Below are 23,090 nucleotides of genomic sequence, written 5' to 3'. Positions count from 1 at the left end.
AAAAATCGCTAAATGGCGCTCTGCTGGCCGCCGCCGCCCGACTGTCACCCTTTAAAACAACCGGGGGGCTTCTTGGCGTTCTCTCGAATGCCGAACCCGGAAGTTCCGGTTCGGGTTCTGGAGACCGCCGAGAAGCGCCCAGCTGTTTCAGAAGGTTACAGCCGGTCGCCGCCACTCGGCGGAGCACCGTTTTTTCGATCGGCGGTGGCGTTTTCGGCCTATCTGGAGGCTGGAAAGGAGGTGAGGAATCCCAATAGGGAATTCCATGGGCGGAGCTTTAACGTTACGAAGCAGTAGGTTCGTAAGCCGAAAAAAGTTCGTAAGAAGAGGCAAAAAATTTCCGAACCCCAGGTTTGTATCACGAGGGGTTCGTATCACGAGGTACCACTATATTATCTAATCTCTCAAATCCTAGGAAGAAGTAAACATTTTGCACCCCACACCCAACTCTCCAATCTGGCCCCCAATGGAACTTTAGTTGATTCCATAGAGCCGGGGCGGCAACAGAGAAGGCCCTCCCCCCGTGGCCCCACCAACCTGCATTGCTTAGTCGACAGGACCTGGAGGAGGCCAACTCTGTGGGCTTTTATAGGTCTCTGGGAGATATGTAGCCAGTAAATTGTCTGGCCCTGAACCACATAGGGCTTTATCAGTGATAACCAACACCTATTTAATGTTACTTTTTATTATTTTAATTATAAGCTGCAAGCAAACTATTGGCTGGGGAAGGCTGCTCTACCCACTTACCCAGGAGTAAATCACCCTGAAATCAGTGGAGCCCGTTTTTGGTTAGGCAGGCATAGGCTACCGTGATTAGGGCTCCCTTTTGACCCGGGGCCAGGCCGGCTTCCTCAAGCCGATGGACAAACAAATAATCCCCTCAACGTTGTCAAACTATTTACTAAGTCTGCACTACTATTACTACTAATTTTTTCTCATCATTCCTATCACCCATCTCTTCCCACTTATGACTGTATGACTGCAACTTGTTGCTTGTATCCTTAAGATTTATATTACTATTATTTCCTGATTGCTTACAGGGTGCGTTCCAAAAGTAATGCAATTATTTTTTTTAAGTAATTTATTGAACAGATTTGCACAAACACTTAAAATTCTTCGAAGTACTGTCCTTGGGCCTCTACACATTTTTCTTCTATGGACGAAAAACACACCTTGCCACAATGTGCTATGAGTCCGCGAGTTCCTGGCCAAATACCAGGTGCCAACGCTGCCCCACACCCTCTATAGTCCTGACGTCGTCCCAGCAGACTTCTTTTTGTTCCCAGCCCTGAAAGGAACCTGTTTTTTGTCCATAGAAGAGATCCAATCAGCCGTGACGAAGACCTTGCGAGAGGTCCCCGAAGACGCCTTCCAGGGTGCATACCGGTCATGGCAGAGTGGCTGGAAAAAATGTGTAGAGGCCCAAGGACAGTACAGTGATCCCCCGCTCTTTGCGAGGGTTCCGTTCCAGGACCCCCCGCAACGAGCGGGTTTTCGCGAAGTAGCGCTGCGGAAGTAAAAACACCATCTGCGCATGTGCAGAGGGTGTTTTTACTTCCGCAGCGCTAGCGAGGAGCCTAAGATTGGGGGCGGCGCGGGTGTTTTAAAACATCCCCGCCGACATGAGGGGCTCGCTAGCACACCCCCAAACCCGGGTTGGGGGCTCGGGGGTGTGCTAGCGAGCCTCCCATGTCGGCGGGGATGTTTTAAAACACCCGCGCGACTTTCCAATGAGTCCCGAAGACAAACGCGTTGTCTTCGGGACTCATTGGAAAGTCGCGCGGGTGTTTTAAAACATCCCCGCCGACATGGGAGGCTCGCTAGCACACCCCCGAGCCCCCAACCCGGGTTTGGGGGGTGCTAGGAAGCTCCCATTGTTGGCGGAGACCTTTTAAAACACTCGCGCGGCTTCCAAACCGAGTCCTGAAGCCAAGCGCAGGAGTTCGCCTTTGGCGCTTGGCTTCAGGACTCGGTTTGGAAGCCGCGCGAGTGTTTTAAAAGGTCTCCGCCAACAATGGGAGCTTCCTAGCACCCCCCAAACCCGGATTGGGGGCTCGGGGGGGGGTGCTAGGAAGCTCCCCATGATGGCGGAGACCTAGCACCCCCCCCCCCCCGAGCCCCCAACCCGGGTTTGGGGGGTGCTAGGAAGCTCCCATTGTTGGCGGAGACCTTTTAAAAACACTCGCGCGGCTTCCAAACTGAGTCCTGAAGCCAAGCGCCAAAGGCGAACTTCTGCGCTTGGCTTCAGGACTCAGTTTGGAAGCCGCGCGAGTGTTTTAACAGGTCTCCGCCATCATGGGGAGCTTCCTAGCACCCCCCCCAGCCCCCAACCCGGGTTTGGGGGGTGCTAGGAAGCCCCCCATGCCGGCGGGAAGACCCAGGGAACGTTCCTTCGGCCGCCCAGCAGCTGATCTGCCGGAACGCAAACTCCACCATCTACGCATGCGTGCAGATGGTGTTACTTCCGGGTTGAAAACTCGCGATATAGCCGTTTCGCAATGATCGGGGTCGCGATACCCGGGGGATCACTGTACTTTGAAGAATTTTAAGTGTTTGTGCAAATCTGTTCAATAAATTACATTATAATTGCATTACTTTTTGGAAAGCACCCTGTATTCTGGGCCTAGAAAGCCTAGAACTACGGCGCCTAAAACACGATTTGAGTATTGCCCACAAGATCATATGCTGCAACGTCCTACCGGTCAATGACTACTTCAGCTTCAACCGCAACAACATAAGAGCACGCAACAGATTCAAACTTAATACGAACTGCTCCAAACTTGACTGTAAAAAATATGATTTCAACAATCAAGTTATCGAAGCGTGGAACTCATTACCGGACTCAATTGTGTCAACCCCTAACCCCCAACATTTCTCCCTTAGACTCTCCACGATTGACCTCTCCAGGTTCCTAAGAGGCCAGTAAGGGCGTACATAAGTGCACTGGTGTGCCTTTCGTCCCCTGTCCAATTGTCTTTCCTTTATCTCACTTATCATATATATTCTCTTCCCTTCATATATCCTCTCCTCTAAGTTCACTTTACCCTTATATATATTACTCCATGTCTATTTTTCTTCCTATGTATTTGTGTATTGGACAAATGAATAAAAATAAATAAATAAATAAATAAATAAATAAATTTGACATCTATGACAATCATTAAGTGTTTTACTTCATGATTCTTGACAAATGTATCTTTTCTTTTATGTACTCTGAGAACATCTGCACCAAAGACAAATTCCTTGTGTGTCCAATCACACTTGGCCAATAAAGAATTCTATTCTATATGTCTGAAGTCCAGGGAAGCGGACAAGTTGACAGCCTGGATGAAAACTCACCTCTTCTTAGCCAAAGTTGGCCTGGGGGGTTTCCCGCCAGGGCTCTTTGGATTGGGGGTGCTCTGAGAGATGCCTTCAGGGGGGAGCCCTCTTAAGCTCTCAATCACCACTCTGGCTAAGCGGATCCGACCCAGCGTGGCCAGCCTGTCAAGGCTCAAGTTCAAAGCTTGGGTTTCATCGGGGGTCTCCGGCAATGCCTCCTGAGGGAGGGGTTTAGCAGGGGAACAGCTGCAAAATTTTTAAAAAATATATAGTTGAAGTCTTTGCAAGCATCATCGGGAGCATCAAAGGAATAACTTGACTTACAACGGTGTGTTTAGTGACCGTTCCAAATTGGAATAGCACTGAGATAAGTGACTTATGACTGGTTTTCACGCTTGTGACCAAAGGATTGACCACTGATGGAAGTTGCACCTCGGATTCAACCCAAAGAAATGTTATTTTGTTTTTAAAAAATGTTTAAATTGTTTTTGAACACAAAACAAAGCAGATATACCACAAGCATTTGGGGCATCTATAGCCTCCTTTCTGTCAGAAGCTGTTATCAGATATGTGTACATTATACATTGCTTTGTTAATGTTAGGATTGCATTGTCTTTATTTATACTATAAATAAAATTACTTCAAGAAACTTTATTAAACTACTAGACGATACCCCTATGTAATTTTATTTCGTGTATCATCTTTCTTTTAGCCAATTATAAAATGTATTCCAACTTGCCACCAGAAATTGTAGTTGTCCATCACTGGAGGCTTTTAAGAAGAGATTGGATGGCTATTTGTCTAAAATGGTATAAAGTCTCCTGTTTGAGCAGGGAGTTGGACTAGAAGACCTCCAAGGTCCCTTCCAACACTCTTTATTATGTATTGTGACACAACATTATTTTTTTTGTATCGAAATAGGCAATTCAACCTATTTGGGTACAGGTTTCAGATAAGAAAAGGGGGAATTGTGTTCTTTACTGACCAGCAAAGGTGTATTTTGAAAATAGGCGATGCTTGTAAAGGTGTAAAATGTGTTGGAGTAGTCAACTCTGTATGTCCGGATTTTGGGAAAAGGTGTTACGTCTGTTTAAATGGTTGCATTTTCTAGCTAAATCCCTCTCACCTGGGATTACTGTATCTAAATTCAGTTTTCTGTCTTCACTTTTTTGTTATTTCCACCTCTCTTCTCTTTTTTACTGCACACACCTGATGGCGCATTATGTGCCCAATTGTTTAGAATGTTTTTATTGTTAGAAACATAAAAACCTAGAAGATTGACGGCAGAAAAAGACCTCCTGGTCCATCTAGTCTGCCCTTATATTATTTCCTGTATTCTATTTTGGGATGGATCTATGTTTATCCCAGGCATGTTTCAATTCAGTTACTGTGCATTTACCAACCGTGTCTGCTGGAAGTTTGTTCCAAGCATCTACTACTCTTTCAGTAAAATAATATTGTCTCACATTGCTTCTGATCTTTCCCCCAACTAACCTCAGATTGTGCCCCCTTGTTAGGAAAGGAAAACTTTTCTTTGCACAGTTACTTTGGTGTTGAACCAGAAAGGTAACGTGTATTTTACGGGTTTGCCTTTGATTTAAAAAAACTGTTTCTCTTAACTTTTACATTGAGAGTTTGAATTCTTAACAAAATGAGCCGAAACTTTACTGGGGCACAAAACCCCCACCAGAGGCTACTACGTGGCAGGAAGAGAGCCCACAACGAGTATTTTACCTGGCTTTTATATCCGAGGCCGCTTTTTTCTGCCTGTGAGGACTTGACTCTGAAGCCTTCGGTGACCTCTGAGGTTTTGGGCCCTCGTCCTCATCGCTAAAAGTGTCACTGAAGCTGCTGTCAGATTTCTGAAGAAAAGAATTAAAAAAAACCCACCAAAGATCGCAAAAGAATATTTATAACTCAGGGCTAAGTTGTGGGCTCCTTGGGGCTCCCTAACATAGAAACATAGAAGATTGACAGCAGAAAAAGACCTCCTGGTCCATCTAGTCTGCCCTTATGCTATTTCCTGTATTTTATCTTAGGATCATGGTCCATCTAGTCTGATGGTCCATCTAGTCTGCCCTTATACTATTTCCTGTATTTTATCTTAGGATGGATCTATGTTTATCCCAGGCATGTTTCAATTCAGTTCCTGTGGATTGACCAACCACATCTGTTGGAAGTTTGTTCCAAGCATCTACTAATCTTTCAGTCAAATATTTTCTCACGTTACTTTTAATCTTTCCCCCAACTAACCTCAGATTGTGCCCCCTTGTTCTTGTGTTCACTTTCCTATTAAAAACACTTCCCTCCTGAACCTTATTTAACCCTTTAACATATTTAAATGTTTCGATCGTGTCCCCCCTTTTCCTTCTGTCCTCCAGACTATACAGACTGAGTTCATGAAGTCTTTCCTGATACGTTTTATGCTTAAGACCTTCCACCATTCTTGTAGCCCGTCTTTGGACCCGTTCAATTTTGTCAATCTCTTTTTGTAGGTGAGGTCTCCAGAACTGGACCCAGTATTATTCCAAATGGGGTCTCACCAGCGCTCTACACAGCGGGATCACAATCTCCCTCTTCCTGTTATACCTCTAGCTATGCAGCCAAGCATCCTACTCGCTTTCCCTACCGCCTGACCGCACTGTTAACCTCCGCTTTCTTGCCACCCAACTAGGGAACATCATCAGTGCTAGAAAGGAGGGGGGTTTATAAACGGAAAGCAAACCTCACTCCCTTCTAATCCTCATGATGTTCCCTAGTTGGGTCATGAAACGTTTGCAGGAAAAAAGCCGAGCACAGGAGTTGGTGGACGAAAACGTGGGGTCCTTAGTGCTGTCTGAGTTTCGTTTTCTTGCAGACATTTCACCACCCAACTAAGTGACTCCATCAGTACTAGAGGTGAGTGGGGTTTGCAGAAGAGGAGGAGGACTAAGAGCTGTGCTTACTGAGGAATTCTGGGAGTTGAAGTCCACAAGTCTTACAGTTGCCAAGTTTGGAGACACCTCCAATGTACAGTAATGTGTCAAAAATAAGACTTTTCCTTTTCCCCCCCAACCCTTAAAAACCAGACTTTTAAAATCAATGTTATTACCCTCCTGTGCCGTCATATTCTTAAAGCAGCAGTGATGTTTTCTGCTTGTTTTATTTCAAAACCTGCTAAAGACCCAAAGTCCTTTAACTTCCTCCTCCAATACCCTATGCACACACCCCTTGTCTACCCACCTGAGCTGTGTAGAACAAATTCTCCAAGAGACTCTGGTCGTAGTGCGGGTCATTCAATTCGCTGTCGTAGAAATGACTCGAAGGGGAAAGAGATTCGGGAGGGGAGCCAGCCCCGTCCACGAGATGGTCCGGAGATAAATCAGAACTGTAGAAATAGAAAGATAGAAAAGTTCCATGCATGCACTTTAAGGGTGGGTAAAACCTCCTGTATTATACAAGGTTTATCCAGAAAGTAAGGTTACAAGGCTTGTAGCTCTCGCAGGGAATGTTCGTGGGGGAATATCTCCGGGACCGCCTTCTGCCGCACAAATCCCAGTGGCCAATCAGGTCCCACAGAGTTGGCCTTCTCCGGGTCCCGTTGACTAAACAATGTCATCTGACGGGACCCAGGGGAAGAGCCTTCTCTGTGGCGGCCCCGACCCTCTGGAACCAGCTCCCCCCGGAGATTAGGACTGCCCCCACCCTCCTTGCCTTTCGTAAACTCTTTAAAACCCACCTCTGTCATCAGGCATGGGAGAATTGAGTCATCTCCCTCAGGCCCAGGTAGTTTATGCATGATATGTTTGTGTGTATGTCTTGCTTTTTAAATAAGGCTTTTTTAGTTACTTTTAAATATCAGATTTGTTGTACATTGTTTTATTATTGCTGTGAGCCGCCCCGAGTCTACGGAGAGGGGCGGCATACAAATCTAATAAGTAAGTAAGTAAGTAAGTAAGTAAGTAAGTAAGTCAGTAGGTAGGTAGTTAGGTAGGTATGTAGGTAGATAGGTAAGTAAGTAAGTAAGTGAGTAAGTAAGTAAGTAAGTAAGTAAGTAAGTAAGTAAGTAAGTAAGTAAGTAAGTAAATAAATAAATAAATAAATAAATGAATGACTATCATGTAGCAGGAAGCCAGCAGAAGAGAACGGGCAGTGCCAGGGGTCAGTAGATCATCGAATGGCCTTGTGGTGAAGGTTAGAGATGAGCGTCCTCATTCCGTTTCCCTCCGAGGGCGAAGTGCGCACTATAACATGCTACCTGAATGCTAAGGGCATGAACATTGCTGTGATGGGGGCCCAGGATTTGTGTGCAATGGTTGCCCAAGGTTTTTCTCGCCAATTGCTGAGTTTTGGATTTTCTGGCTGAAGGAGAATGGACATGGCGCCCCTGCATTGATTGACGCTTGCTCTCTGGAGTCTGGTGAGAAGCCCCAGTTTCATCTCCTGTCCCTCTACAGTTGAGAAAAGCCTCGCTTTCAATCTCAAAACGGTCAAGGAATTCTCGGGCGGCACTGACATCTTGGGCACCCATCGCAGCAGCCTTTAGCATTCAGGTAGAGCATTACAGTGCGCACTTTGCACTTGGAGGGAAATGGAATGAGGATGCTCATCTCTAACCTTCAACACAAGGCCAGTCATAAGAGCATAGGAATCTAACAAGAGCCATGCTGAATCAGGCCAAAGCCCATCGAGTCCAGCATTCAGTGGCCCCCCAATTGTCCATGGGGATCTTGAGCAGGAGAAGGCAACACCCTCCCTTTCCCTTGACCCCCAACAAATGGGACCCAAGGGAACCCTGCTTGCCTCAACCAATATAGAGGCGGCACATGGACATCCGTTTCAATAACCACCAATAGATACACTTGGCATCCATGAATCTGTCTAATCCTGCCTTGAAGCTATCAAGGCTGACAGCTGTCATGACCTCTTCTGGAAGGGAATTCAACCAAGGACCCTCTGGGTGAAGAAATACAGTGGAACCTCGACTTACGAATTTAATTGGTGCCGGAAGGAGGCACATAAGCCGAAAAGCTCGTATGACGAAACATTGTTTCCCATAGGAATCAATGGAAAAGCGATTAATGCGTGCAAGCCCAAAAATAAGAAACCGGCCGCCACCACCGAAGGAGGCTTGAGCCTCCCGATCCTCCCCGCACCTTTGCCATGCATGTCAGGAGAGAGAGGGAAGGAGGGAGAGAGAAGCAGAAGGGCAGCAGCCGCAGCGGAGGCCAAGTCTCGCTCCGGGCTGTGCCCCCTCTGAGCGCTCACCGCCTGTCCCTGTCAGCGGCCCAGCCACCTTCACCCGCCCGGACAACCGCCAGAGGGGCTCCTCCGGAGGGGCGCACGGGGAAGGGCTTGAGCCGCCGCCTTCTCCTTTCCCCGTGGGAGCGCCTGAGTCAGAGGCAGGTCTTGCCGGGCCGATTGCCGAGCGGGGGCGGGGCGCGGAAGGAGGCGAAGGCGCTGCCGCTCCGTCCCCCTCCGAAGTCATCCTTGGCCGGTCGAAGGGAAAGTTCCTCTGTTCCGCTCCAGAGCCGCCGACCCGGGCCCTCCAAGGCGCAGCGGGTGTGCGGGGGAAGCTGAGGGAATCCACCGGACTCTGCCTCCGGCTGCAGCTTCCTCTCCAATTGGTCCCCCCTGCGCAAACCAAACGGGAGATCCGGTCCAGGTTTCCGAGCGGGGCGCCTTTTGCCAGCCGCCCGCCCGAAGTCAGGTGCGTCCTCGGGGCGCTAAAGGGGCTCCGGCTGACTGCGCTGCAGAGGATTCCTGGGCAGGGAGACCGGCGGGTGGGAGAGACAGCCGGCACCGTGCCCAGCAAGAGGGACCTTCGCTTGGCTCGCCCGCGTCTTCAGCGTCCCCCAGAGGCGTCTCCGGCATCTTTCTTTCCCCTTCTAAAGTTAAAAAGAGCAGCCGCAGCGCACTCGCTGCTAGCCGTTTCAAGTCGGGATGGACTGCGGCTGCTCTTTTTAACTTTAGAAGGGGAAAGGAAGAGGCAGTCCATCCCGACTTGAAACGGCTAGCAGCGAGCGCGCTGCGGCTGCTCTTTTTAACTTTAGAAGGGGAAAGAAAGATGCCGGAGACGCCTCTGGGGGACGCTGGAGACGCGGGCGAGCCAAGCGAAGGTCCCTCTTGCTGGGCACGGTGCCGGCTGTCTCTCCCGCCCGCCGGTCTCCCTGCCCAGGAATCCTCTGCAGCGCAGTCAGCCGGAGCCCCTTTAGCGCCCCGAGGACGCACCTGACTTCGGGCGGGCGGCTGGCAAAAGGCGCCCCGCTCGGAAACCTGGACCGGATCTCCCGTTTGGTTTGCGCAGGGGGGACCAATTGGAGAGGAAGCTGCAGCCGGAGGCAGAGTCCGGTGGATTCCCTCAGCTTCCCCCGCACACCCGCTGCGCCTTGGAGGGCCCGGGTCGGCGGCTCTGGAGCGGAATGGAGGAACTTTCCCTTCGACCGGGGCTGCCAGATCTGTAATGGCCAAGGATGTCTTTGGAGGGGGACGGAGCGGCCTGAGGGGGCCGGTGCGGCAGCGCCTTCGCCTCCTTCCGCGCCCCGCCCCCGCTCGGCAATCGGCCCGGCAAGACCTGCCTCTGACTCATGCGCTCCCACGGGGAAAGGAGAAGGCGGCGGCTCAAGCCCTTCCCCGTGCGCCCCTCCGGAGGAGCCCCTCTGGCAGTTGTCCGGGCGGGTGAAGGTGGCTGGGCCACTGACAGGGACAGGCGGTGAGCGCTCGTATCCCGAATTTGGGCTCTTAAGTAGAACAAAAATATCTCTCCCCTCCTAGCTCGCATCTCGAAATGCTCGTATATAGAGCAGCTCGTATGTTGAGGTTCCACTGTATTCCCCTTGATTTGTCCTCACTTTCTTACCTATGAGCTTTAGGGAGGGGCCCCTCGTCCTAGTACTGTGTGATAGAGAAAAGAATTTCTCTCTCTCCACCTTTTCTATCCCATGCAGGATTTTATACCCTTCGATCAAGCCACCCCTTAAACGCCGTCTTTCAAGGCTGAAGAGACCAAGGCGTTGCAGCCTGGTTTCCTAAGGGAGGGGCTCCATTTCCTTGATCATTCTTGTGGTCCTTTTTTGCACCTTTTCCAGTTCCATTATATCCTTCTTGAGGTGCAGTGACCAGTCGATGATCTACTGACCACTGGCACTGCTCTTTCTCGTCCGCTGGCTTTCCGCTACATGATAGTCATACCAACTTCCCCCATGAACATTCCCTGCGAGAGCTACGCGCCTTGTAACCTTACTTTCTGGATAATCCTCGTAGGTAGCCCTCAACTTACAACCACTGTTTACAACGACTGTTTACGGAGAGGGTGTCTCCAAACTTGGCAACTTTTAAAAGGCACGTGGACTTCAATTCCCAGCCAGCCATGTCACTTAAACAACTGCTTCACTCAGCAACAGAAATCTTAGGCTCAATTGTGGTTGAGATTTGTGGCCTTACCCCCGGAAACATATAGTTTGGAAAATTCCGGAGACAATTTTGTTTGTTTGTTTCCCAAATAGGAACCAAATCAATATATATACCTCACCTGCCCAGCAGAAGCTCGACCGCTTTCTTTTCAGCCTCCCTATCAAATTCGGGACATTCCTGCCATGGCTCCTGAGGGTCTTCACACAGAAGGCCAGGGGTCTTCGGAGCTCTGGAGAGAATTATCAGAAGAAACCGAGGAAAGAAAGAGGTGAGGTGATCGAACTCCTATCAGAATCAAAAGCGTTTGGTGGAGGGAAAATGCAATCCTTTAAAATAAAATGAGGTTAAGAACAATAATCTGCCCAATAAGTTTTAACAAGATTTTTTTTCAGTGTGTCCCTTTCTATTATCTGCCTAAGCAAAAGGGCAAGAGAAGCCAAGTGGGATATAAAATTAAAGTTTTAATTATTTAGATTTTTTTAAAGAGTCCTTTGAGAGGTGGGCAGCATATAAATCCAAGCAAGCAAGCAAGCAAGCAAGCAAGCAAGCAAGCAAGCAAGCAAGCAAGCAAGCAAGCAAGCAAGCAAGCAAGCAAGCAAGCAAGCAAGCAAGCAAGCAAGCAAGCAAGCAAGCAAGCAAGCAAGCAAGCAAGCAAGCAAGCAAGCAAGCAAGCAAGCAAGCAAGCAAGCAAGCAAGCAAGTAAGTAAGTAAGTAAATAATTGTTTATAATTTTCTAGATTTGAGGAACCCAAAGGGACTTTCCCCCCCTTGTTTTCCACCTCTAACATTTAGGTGCACCTTATACAGTAGTATCTCGTGATACGAACCCCTCGTCATACAAACTTTTCGAGATACGAACCCAGGGTTCGGAAATTTTTTGCCTCTTCTTACAAACTTTTTTCGCCTTACGAACCCGCCACCTGAACGCTGAACCCAGAAGTTCGGCAAAAGTTTGGGTTCGGGAGGCCACCGAAAAGCCCCGCCGCCCGGCTGTCAGCTTTGTAAAAGAGCCGTGGAGCTGTTGGCTGGTCGGGAGGCTCAAACGAAGGTGGGGAATCCCAATAGGGAATTCCATGGGCGGAGCTTTGACGTCACAAAGACGTCCTTCCTGGAGTCCACATTTCGGCCGGTGAGGAAGGACGTCTCCGTGATGTCAAAGCTCCGACAGCTCCGCGGCTCTTTTACAAAGCTGACAGCCAGGCGGCAGCGCTTCTCAGCGGCCTCCTGAACCCGAACTTTTGCTGAACTTCCAGGTTTGGCATTCGGGAGAACGCTGAGAAGCGCCCGGCTGTTTCAAAAGGTGACAGCCGGGCACCGGCGCCCAGCGGAGCGCCGTTTTTGCGGGGGGGGGGGGGGTTTCTTGCACGCATTAATTGACTTTATATTGTTTCCTATGGGAAACATTGTTTCATCTTACGAACTTTTCGCCTTACAAACCTCCTCCTGGAACCAATTAAGTTCGTAAGACGAGGTATTACTGTACTCTGAAAAATACGGTAACTCTGAAACGTGCCACAATTTCTAAACTCTTTTTAGAAACACACACACACACCGTAATCCCATTTTCCCAGGGACACAAACCTTCCCTCTTGCCTTCCCAAACTCACTTCCCAGCTTGTCGGGAGAGGTCCTGCTTCACGGAAGGTTGAGCCTCGTACCGTTCGAGGATGACGGGACCCGGATTCGATCTCATGACCGACACAGCCATAGCGTTTCGCAACCGGTTCCCTCGATCCAAAAGTTCTTGAAAGAAGCAGAGAAAAGAAATTGCACAGGGAAAACGAAGGAACTGTTCGCACGGGCTGACTGTAATCTTCTTTTCAGAATCAAAGGCAGCTTGGCCCTTTTTAATATATATCAGCTCATCATTTTAATATATATACCCTCACCAGTGAGGGTATGGCTAGCTGATGAGGTCAAAATAAGGCCGAAATAGATCTATCCTAGTCTCCCTTAATTTTCAAATTTTCCACCGCTAAGCAAGACCATTAATAAGTCAGTTTCACCATGTTTTACCACCTTTATTCCCTAGTTGTTAAGTGAATCACTGCGGTTGTTAAATTAGTAGAACGGTTGTTAAATGAATCTGGTTTTCCCATTGACTTTACATGTTAAGAGGGTCGCAAAAAGAGATCACGTGACCCAGTGACATTGGCGCCGTTGTAAATATGAATCAGTTGCCAAACATCTGAATTCTGATCACATGGCCGTAGGAACGCTGCAAAGTGTGAAAACCAGTTATAAGTCTTCCTTCTTTTTAGCACCGTTGTAACTTCAAATGGTCGTTAAGTGAATCTGGCTTCCCCATTGGCTTTGCCTGCCAAGAGGTCACAAAAGGGAATCACACGACCCCAGGATGCTGCAGCTGTGACAAGTACAAATCTAATAAATAATAATAACAACAACAACAACAACATGCCAGTTGCCAATGGTCTGGATTTTGGTCACGCGACTGTGGGGATCTTGACACGGTCATAAGTCTGAAAAACAGTCCTAAGTCCCATTTTTTAAAGTGCCACTGTAAGTTCTCCAGGTCACTAAATGAATGGTTATTTATTTATTATTCATTTAATTTGATTTCTATGCCGCCCAATCCCGAAGGATTCAGGGCGGCTTACAGCAGTATAAAAATTACAATTAACAACAATCATAAAAAGAAGTCTAGGAAAAAAAACTAATTTCTAAAATCATCATTAAAACTAAGACAATTTAATTTCATACATACTAATCATTTAAACTCATTTGAAAACACGGACAAGCTAGTGGTTGTTGACCACACCGAAGCTGAGGGTCAGGCAGGGGGAATTAGAGATAGCTGAGGTTGTGTAGTCAAAACAAAACATTTTCTCTTGAGAACCAAGGTCAGGAGGGAAGAGGGAGGTCACCAAGCAACCAGACAGCGTTGTGATTGGACCATGTGACCAACTGACTGTGGTTGAGAGAAAACTTTTAATTAGGTGAAAATCGCAGGAACTTTCAGAGTCCATTTTCACCAGGTCTGTGCCAATGTGATAATTCCAATAAAAGCGTTCTCTGAGGAATCTACCTGCCTCGGAGGTTTGCTTCCGATGGGTTTATGACAGAGGCCTTCAAACTTGGCAACTTTAAGACTTGTGAACTTCAATTCCCAGAATTCTCCAGCCAGCATAGCATACCTAGCTGGAGAATTTTTGGAGTTGAAGTCCTCAAGTTTTAAAGTGGCCAAGTTTGGGGAACCTGGGCCTATGACTTGGAACCCCTGATGTTGCACACCTGCTTACACAGCTAACACAGTGGTTAGAGTGCAGCACTGCAAGCTACTTCAGCTAACTAACTAGGCAGCTTCTGCTCAGGCAATCTCACACTACTCACAAGAGCCTACAAAACTTTTGCCAGACCCATCCTAGACTACTGCTCATCTGTCTGGAACCCATACCACATCTCAGACATCAACACCCTTGAAAATGTCCAAAGATATTTCACCAGAAGAGCCCTTCACTCCTCCACTCGAAACAGAATATCCTACGAAAATAGACTAACAATCCTGGGCCTAGAAAGCCTAGAACTGAGGTGCCTAAAACACGATCTGAGTATTGTCCACAAGATCATATGCTGCAACGTCCTACCGGTCAATGACTACTTCAGCTTCAACTGCAACAACCCAAGAGCACGCAACAGATTCAAACTTAATACGAACTGCTCCAAACTTGACTGTAAAAAATATGATTTCAACAATTGAGTTATCGAAGCGTGGAACTCATTACCGGACTCAATTGTGTCAACCCCCAACCTCCAACATTTCTCCCTTAGACTCTCCACGATTGACCTCTCTAGGTTCCTAAGAGGCCAGTAAGGGGCGTACATAAGTGCACTGGTGTGCCTTTGGTCCCCTGTCCAATTGTCTTTCCTTTCTTTCACCTATCATATATATTCTCTTCCTTTCATATATCCTCTCCTCTAAGTTCACTCTCACCCTCTTTTATATTATCACATGTCTATTTTTCTTTCTATGTATTTGTGTATTGGACAAATGAATAATTAAATAGAATAAATAAATAGAATAAATAAATAACTATTAGCTGTAGTTCAGCAGTTCAAATCTCACCCCTGGCTCAAGGTTGACTCAACCTTCCCTCCTTCCAAGGTTGGTCAAATGGGGACCCAAATTGTTGGGGGCAAGAGGCTGATTCTGTCAACCGCTTAGAGAGGGCTGTAAAGGAATTACTAAGCGGTAGATAAGTCTAAATACTATTGCTATTACCTGTAAGAAGATCCTTCGTAGTTGGGCTGTTGCAAGGGAAAACACGAATAGGCCGTGTGGTTTCTGGGCCTGACTTCATTTGTGCATCTTGATCGGAATCGTTAGAAAATGTTTTTTGTGGCTTCGGATCCTTGGCGTTCAAGATGTAATCCAGGTGTGGGTGAGATCCAGCAATGTTTCTTTGGAAATTCTCCGAGTTCTCCTGGAAATATAGATGGTCTTTCCCCCTGAAACACAAGCACCAGAGAAAAATCAATTCGTGCTGACCCAAGATTCCGGCAGTGGCTTCAGACGTGGCACACCAAGACAACTAGACACAAGGACAGTTTCTCCCCAAATACCATCACTCTGCTAAGCAAACAATTCCCTCAACACTGTCAAACTATTTACTAAGGCTGCACTACTATTACTACTAGTTTTTTCTTATCAATCTTATCACCCATCTCCTCCCACTTATGACTGTATGACTCTAACCTGTTGCTTGTATCCTTAAGATTTTTAAAATATGGATTGTTTCTCCATGGCTTATTTGTACCCCATGACAATCATTAAGTGTTGCTCTTCACGATTCTTGACAAATGCACCTTTTCTTTTATGCACACTGAGAGCATCTGCACCGAGACTCATTGATGTCGTCAGGCTTGAGCTGATTGGATCTCAGCCCCCGGCCAACAAATGATTGTATGGTTGCTGTACGGATGGGCGTGATTGATTTTTAATTTCATTAGGGATTTTAGATTGCCCTGTAATTTTAATTTAATTGGATTGATTTTATTGTAATTTATTGTTTTTTTATATGTTGTAAGCTGCCCCGAGTCTTCCAAGAAGGGCGGCATAGAAATCCAATAAATAAATAAATAAAAAATAAAAAAATAAGACAAATTCCTTGTGTGTCTAATCACACTTGGCTAATAAAGAATTCTATTCTGTTCTATTCTATCTTCGATTCTATTCTATTCTAATTCTATTCTCTATTGTTTCAACTCCTACCCTCAAAACGTCGCTACAGAGCACTGCACACCAAGACAACTAGACACAAGAACAGTTTTTCCCCGAACGCCATCACTCTACTAAACAAATAATTCCCTCAACACTGTCAGACTTTCTACTAAATCTGCACTTCTATTCTACTAGTTTTTCTCATCATTCCTTTCACCCATTTCCTCCCATGTTGACTGTATGACTGTAACTTGTTGCTTATATCCTAAGATTTTTATTAATATTGCTTCTTCGTTGCTTATTTGACCCCTATGACAATCATTAAGTGTTGTACCACGTGATTCTTGACAAATGTATATTTTATTTTATGTACGCTGAGAGCATCTGCACCAAGACAAATTCCTTGTGTGTCCAATCACACTTGGCCAATAAAAATTCTATTCTATTCTATTCTATTCTCATTCTATCTTCTATTCTATTCTATAGTCTATTCTATTCTAATTTTATTCTATTCTATTCTCTATTCTATTCTAATTCTATTCTATCTTCTATTCTATTCTAGTTCTTTTCTATAGTATCTTCTATTCTATTCTATTCTAATTCTATTTTCTATTCTATACAAATCAAGGACATGTGATTAGGGCAGACCGAAACCGGTCGTAAAGGTGAAACAGTTGCTTAAAGTGCCCAAAATGAAATCATGTGGCTTCAGGGAAGAGGGGATAAATTTGCAGGAAATATTGGGCTGGTTGTTTTATTTTTAATCCCAGTAGACAGAAAATAAAACACACACGCACACACCTTGGAGTACTCGCTCTGCTGCCGCCCAGAGATTCTCTTTCGTGAGTGTGAGTGCCCGTCGGTCTGTGGGGCTGGGAAGGAGCGAGGGAGTGGCTCAAGTCTGCAGCGTCTTTGTTCGTCTTTGTGCTGTGGCCGGTGTGGCTGCTTTCGTACCCGTCGGAAAGAGGTTCGAGTAACAGGGATACCTGCAAGGCGGCATTTGAGCAAGCGTGTAAGAACACATCCCAGCGACTGGTCAGGTCCCACAGAGTTGGCCTTCTCCAGGTCCCGTCAACTAGACAATATCGCATGGCGGGACCTAGGGGAAGAGCCTTCTCTGTGGGGGCCCCGACCCTCTGGAATCAGCTCCCCCGGAGATTCTCACTGCCCCCACCTTCCTCGCCTTCTGCAAGTGTCTTAAGTTATTATTATTATTTATTAGATTTGTATGCTGCCCATCTCAAGACTCGGAGTTCTGGAGACCTCACCAACAAAAAGATATTGATAAAATTGAACGGGTCCAAAGACGGGCAAAAAAAATGGTGGAAGGTTTTAAGCATAAAACTTATCAGGAAAGACTTAATGAACTCCATCTGTCTAGTCTGGAGGACAAAAGGGAAAGGGGGGACATGATCGAAACATATCAATATGTGAAAGGGTTCAATAAGGTTCAGGAGGGAAGTGTTTTTAATAGGAAAGTGAACCCAAGGACAAGGGGGCACAATCTGAGGTGAGTTGGGGGAAAGATCAGAAGCAACGTGAGAAAATATGATTTTACTGAAAGAGTCGTAGATCCTTGGAACAAACTTATATCCAGACTCTTATTAATCACATTGTGTGCATTTCAAACTGATCCTCATTTACAAATACCTGGATTTGGGGCAGGGCAACAGGAAAAACAAAAATGTTAGTTAAGGAAAGAAGTTCTGAGCTACCTGCAGCTCTCCCATCTTTTCGGACAACGGTGAAACGATGGTGAAAAATCCACTGATAGGGTGGCTGGGAGAAAGCTGGGCCAGCCCTTTGATTTGAACCCGCCCAATCGGTAGATGCTGAGATTGGGTCATGACCTCCAGGATAAGAGCCCCCATATCTGCAGGGAAGCAAGCAAAGAAAACCAACGGAGAAAAGATGACCAGCTTGACCTAACAGGGTAAACAATTCGTAAATAGAATTCTTTATTGGCCAAGTGTGGTTGGATACACAAGGAATTTGTCATTGCTCTCAATGTACATAAGAGAAAAAGAGACATTTGTCAAGAATCATGAGGTACCACACTCAATGGTTGTCATAGGGGTCAAATAAACAATGAAGAAACAATCCCAGCGACCAGTTAGGTCCCACAGAGTTGGCCTTCTCCGGGTCCCGTCGCCTTCTCTGTGGCGGCCCCGACCCTCTGGAACCAACTCCCCCCAGAGATCAGAATTGCCCCCACCCTCCTCGCCTTTCGTAAGCTCCTTAAAACCCACCTTTGTCGTCAGGCATGGGGGAATTGAGATATTATTTATTTATTAGATTTGTATGCCGCCAATTTATGCATGGTATGCTTGTGTGTATGCTTGGTTTTTTAAATAAGGGATTTTTAAAAATTATTTTAAATATTAGATTTGTTACGTTATTGTTGTTAGCCGCCCTGAGTCTACGGAGAGGGGTGGCATACAAATCTAATAAATAAAATAATAAATAAAGCAATATTAATAAAATCTTAAGCAATATGTTACAGTGTTAACCTACTTCAAAATAATGGGGATGAAAACCCCACCCTCCTATTATTTAAGCCTCCCTAAATGCAAGCTTCATTCTTCATTTCCACCCATCATAGCAAGAGCATTTAGACTCATATACTGCTTCCTAGTGTTTTTACAGCCCTCTCCAAGCGGTTGACAGAATCCGCCCCTTGCCCCCAACAATCTGGGTCCTCATTTGACACCCCCCCCCAGGAAGGATGGAAGGTTGAGTCCACCTGGAGCAGGTGGTGAGATTTGAACTGCTGAACTGCAGCTAGTAGTGAGCTCAAGTAGCCTGCAGCTCTGCACTCTAACCACTGCGCCACCTTGGCAAGATTCATGATGGAGCAAGATACTGAGAGAAGAGAGTATCTGTGGCTCAGGGTCATATTGTAGGGTCCTCTCCAAGATCAGAGTTTTCTTGCAGACGTTTCATTACCCAACTAGGTCACAGCATCAGTGGTAAAAGGGAAGGGGGTTTACAGAGGAGGGGGAAATGGGAGGAAAACTCTGGGGTTCTTGCTGCTCTCTGAGCTTGGAAGCTTTCTTGCCGACGTTTCATGACCCAGCTAGGGAACAGAAGAGGATGGGATTTGCTCTCAATTTATATTCTAGTGGCTTGCCCTGTGGTGGGGGTGGGTTTGGTGGTTCTTTGGTTGGGCTGTTTGCTGTTAGCTTGTTCCTTGGTTGGGGGATTGTTTGCTTAATCAGTGTTTCTCAAGTAGTGGGGTGCCCCCCCCCCAGGAGGGGCATGAAGCAATGTGGAGGGTGGGGGGCGATGACCTCAGGAACATGCTTTTTTTGCTGTAGGGAGTAGGGGGGCGGGTTTGCACTGAACAATAGCACACAGCAGGAGATATGAAGTGCAGATAACAAACTTTAAGAGACACCATGGAAAAATATTTAATAGAGGTGAAAAGAAAGGAGAGGGATGGAAATAATGAGACAAACGTAAGTTTCCCAAAAGCTAAAACGAGGAAATATGTAGTGCTCGGCTTCACTATGACTATGATGGGAGACGAGGAAACATAGAAACATAGAAGACTGACGGCAGAAAAAGACCTCATGGTCCATCTAGTCTCCCCTTATACTATTTCCTGTATTTTATCTTACAATGGATATATGTTTATCCCAGTATATTTACTGTGTCTAAAAATATTGGCAGCGGAAGGCACGTAACCAAATAAATTAAGGCATTACTTAAACACATTACACCCGAATCGCTTGAGTTTTTTTCAGCAAAAATCTGCCGAATATTTCAAACAATTGTCCAAGTGTATAGTTGGGGGGGGGGTGTTTACTTCTTCCTGGGGAGGCACAACAGAAAATAATTGAGAAGCAGTGGCTTATATTCAAGCCACTAGAATATAAATTGGGAGCAAACTGCACTCACTTCTAGCCTTGAGGATGTCACCTACTTTGGTAATAAAACACCTACAAGAAAACCACCAGCAAGCTCAGGGAACACCCAAGGACCCCATAGCAAACATGACTCTTCACAACTGGACTTAATCCTTTCTCTTTCCCCCCTTAAAAGTAGCAATTTTGTGGCCCATTTCCAGAGGCGGCCTCTGTGGAGTGACCCCATCCAGGGCCTACACACAAACTCCATTCAACCAGTATTTGACCTGATTAATTGCAGCCGTACCTGTCAGGTAGGAGGCGAACTGTTTAGGCCCACATCGTACAGGGTAGCAGGTGGTGGTGTTGAGAATTTTTTGCTCTGTCTGGGAGCCATCCTGGGGGACGAAGATGGTGCCATTGGTGGTTTCTCCCCACCATCTCACCCGGACAAAGAACAATACCGGCGGCTTGGCTACCGCCCATACAATTTTGCTGACGGTCAGTTTGAGGAAGCAGCGCAGTTGTCCTTCCACAAGCGGGGGTAAACTGGTCGAAGGGGAGATATCACTGAGAGCTACAAGGCAATAACAGAGCATGCATGGAATTAGATTTAGGATTATGTGGATAATTAAATATGTATCCTCCTTATTAAATTTATTATTAATATACCCAATATGGATGTCTCTGGTGTTAACTCTAGATGTTGCTTCCCTATTTTTTTTCTATCCACATTTGAATTTTAATAGTTTTTTTAGTAGGAAAGTGAACACAAGAACAAGGGGGCACAGTCTGAGGTTAGTTGGGGGAAAGATCAGAAGCAACGGAAGAAAATATTATTTGACTGAAAGAGTAGTAGATGCTTGGAACAAACTTCCAGCAGACATGGTTGGTAAACCCACAGTCACTGAATTTAAACATGCCTGGGATAAACATAGATCCATCCTAAGATAAAATACAGGAAATAGTGTAAGGGTAGATTAGATGAACCATGAGGTCTTTTCCTACTGTCAATCATCTATGTTTCTATGAACTTTTAGATACTTGAGGGGTTGCCACGGTGAGGAGGGGGTCTCTTTATTCCCCAGGGCACCAGAGGGCCAGACGAGGAACAATGGTTGGAAGCTGACCAAGGAGAGATTCAACCTGGAAATAAGGAAGAACTTCCTGACGGTCAGAGCGATCAACCAATGGAACTGCCTGCCAGGGGAGGTGGTGAACTCCCCAACTCTGGACACCTTCAAGAGGAGATTGGACTTCCATTTGGCTCGGGTGCTGTAGGGTTTCCTGCTCAGGCAGGGGGTTGGACTCGATGACCTAACGGTCCCTTTCAACTCTATTAATAAATTAAAATAAATAAAATTAAAAAAACTAAGCTCCAGTACACTTTAGCTTCTGCACATGGGTACCACATATGATAAAAAGAGCCCGATACAAGCATGCTACTGATTTAACAACCATAATGATTCACTTAACGACTGGGGCACGAGAGGTTGAAAACTGGGGCAAAACCCACTTAATAACTGTCTCATTTAGCAAAGGAAATCTGGGGCTCAATTCAACGGTCATATGTCAAAGACTCCACGTAGTACAAAATACTTTAAAAATGTTAAAGGTTAAGCAATACACAATTAAAGATTCAATCATAAATAAGCCAAGGATCTGATTCATTGAGATGCACGTCTTATCTTTTCAGTACTTAAAAGGACCCACAAAATAGGGTCCCTTTAAATTTCCATTCCCATTCTCCTGCCCTCTGGGATCTCCTGGTGGTCCCCCATCCATCCCTACAGCTGAGAAATTCTTTCCAGAAGTGGAAGAGGAAAAGACAGAGTTGCTCCTCCCATGTCTTCTGCTTTCATGGACAGTGGGTCCCCCCAGGCTCTCTTTGTCCTCTGGGCAGAACTCAAATTCAGAACCGGACATGGAACTTCTCCTGGTAATCTAGCCTGCCGCCTTTGCCCATTACAATAAATTGACTCTCTTTCGGAATACATAAAAAACATAGCATTTCCCACAAGGGTTTTCCCCACCACCTTCCCGTTGTTCTCTTGCACCCTGGATCTCCTGGTGGTCCCCCATTCATCTCTTCAACCAAGATCCGATTCATTGAGAGGGATGTCGTATCTTTTGGGGACTTAAAAGGACCTACAAAACAGGAAAGAGGCTTCCCTACCCCTTTCCTCCCTAGGCAAAAGTCTCCCTCCCAATCTCCTGCCCTCTGGGATTTCCTGGTGGTCCCCGATCCATCCCTTCAGCTGAGAAACTATTTGCAACAGCAGGAGAGACAAAGCAAAGGCCTCTCCTCCAACGTCTTTCTGCCTTCACCTGCAGAGGGTTCCCCCCCAAGCTTGCTTTGTCCCCGAGGCAGAACTCGAACTCAGAACCAGTCCTGGAACTTCTGCTGGTTTTTAGCCTGCCACCATCCCCCCCATTACAATCAAGGGGGCTCGCCTTCTCAGTACATTTAAAAACACAGCATTTCCCCACAAGGGCTTTCCCACCCCTTCCTCTATTCTCCTGCCCTCTGGGATCTCCTGGTGGTCCCCCATCCATCTCTCGCAGCAATAGTAGGAGTGAGAGAGGGAAAAAAACCACAAAGCATATCTTTCAAAGGTCTTCTGATTGTGGGAAGGCGGGAGAAAGAAGGACCTAGCCGGGTCTCGACCTCCTCTCACCCACCCTTCCGACGACGGACGGCCGCGGCCCGGCCTGGCCCCGCTTTATTCTTCTTGGGCTTCATCCTCGCCGCCAGGCCCGGAGCCGCTGCCTAGCAACGGCTGCCGCCGCCGCGCGCTGCCTGCTGGGAAAATGGCGGGAGAGTCGCTGCCTCGAGCGGGCGCCGCTTCAAACTACCGCCCCCAGAAGGCTTTGCCAGGGAACGTAGAGATACGAAACCTCTATCTTTCAGAATTACAGATGGAGAAAAGTTGGAAAGGAACCTTGTAGGTCAGAGGTCTTCAACTTTTAAGACGTGGGGAATTCAACTCCCAGAATTCTCCACCCAGCCCCCACCCACCCATTCACGGAGTTCATTTAAAGAGAGGCGAGTCGGAGCTATAGAGATAATAATTAGAGTGGATCACCTGGTCAAAATGCACCCGCTTGGCAAATGATTCATATTGATGATCACGTCTGCGTCCCGAGGTCACGTCTGCGTCCTTCTGACAAGCAAAGTCCATGGGGAAGCTTTAACAATGGTGTTATTTGTATCTTGTGACAATCATTAAGTGTTTTTTACCTCAGGATTCTTGACAAATGTCTCTTTTCTTTTATGCACACTGGGAGCATCTGCACCAAAGACAAAATCCATGTGTGTCCAATCACACGGACAATAAAGAAGTCTATTT

The 23,090-nt window shown here is 46.6% G+C and overlaps 1 protein-coding gene across 1 annotated transcript in view; it reads right to left on the bottom strand.

Moving 5' to 3' along the window:
- C2CD3 (C2 domain containing 3 centriole elongation regulator) overlaps positions 1-22,505 on the bottom strand; it is an 87,076-nt gene extending 64,571 nt beyond the window's left edge. Inside the window, 10 exon segments of the mRNA XM_070749450.1 lie at positions 3,340-3,567; positions 5,056-5,183; positions 6,544-6,688; positions 10,832-10,942; positions 12,321-12,456; positions 14,954-15,180; positions 16,694-16,878; positions 17,608-17,765; positions 20,048-20,317; positions 22,423-22,505. Of these exon segments, the coding sequence (XP_070605551.1) occupies positions 3,340-3,567; positions 5,056-5,183; positions 6,544-6,688; positions 10,832-10,942; positions 12,321-12,456; positions 14,954-15,180; positions 16,694-16,878; positions 17,608-17,765; positions 20,048-20,317; positions 22,423-22,483 (1,649 nt within the window). The 5' untranslated portion in view covers positions 22,484-22,505.
- Positions 22,506-23,090: the final 585 nt, after the last annotated feature.

Source organism: Erythrolamprus reginae, chromosome 4 (genome assembly GCF_031021105.1).
Source record: "Erythrolamprus reginae isolate rEryReg1 chromosome 4, rEryReg1.hap1, whole genome shotgun sequence".
Lineage (NCBI taxonomy): Eukaryota > Metazoa > Chordata > Lepidosauria > Squamata > Dipsadidae > Erythrolamprus > Erythrolamprus reginae.
Note: the sequence above shows the minus strand (reverse complement) of the source record. Positions and strands in the feature narration are given on the sequence as shown.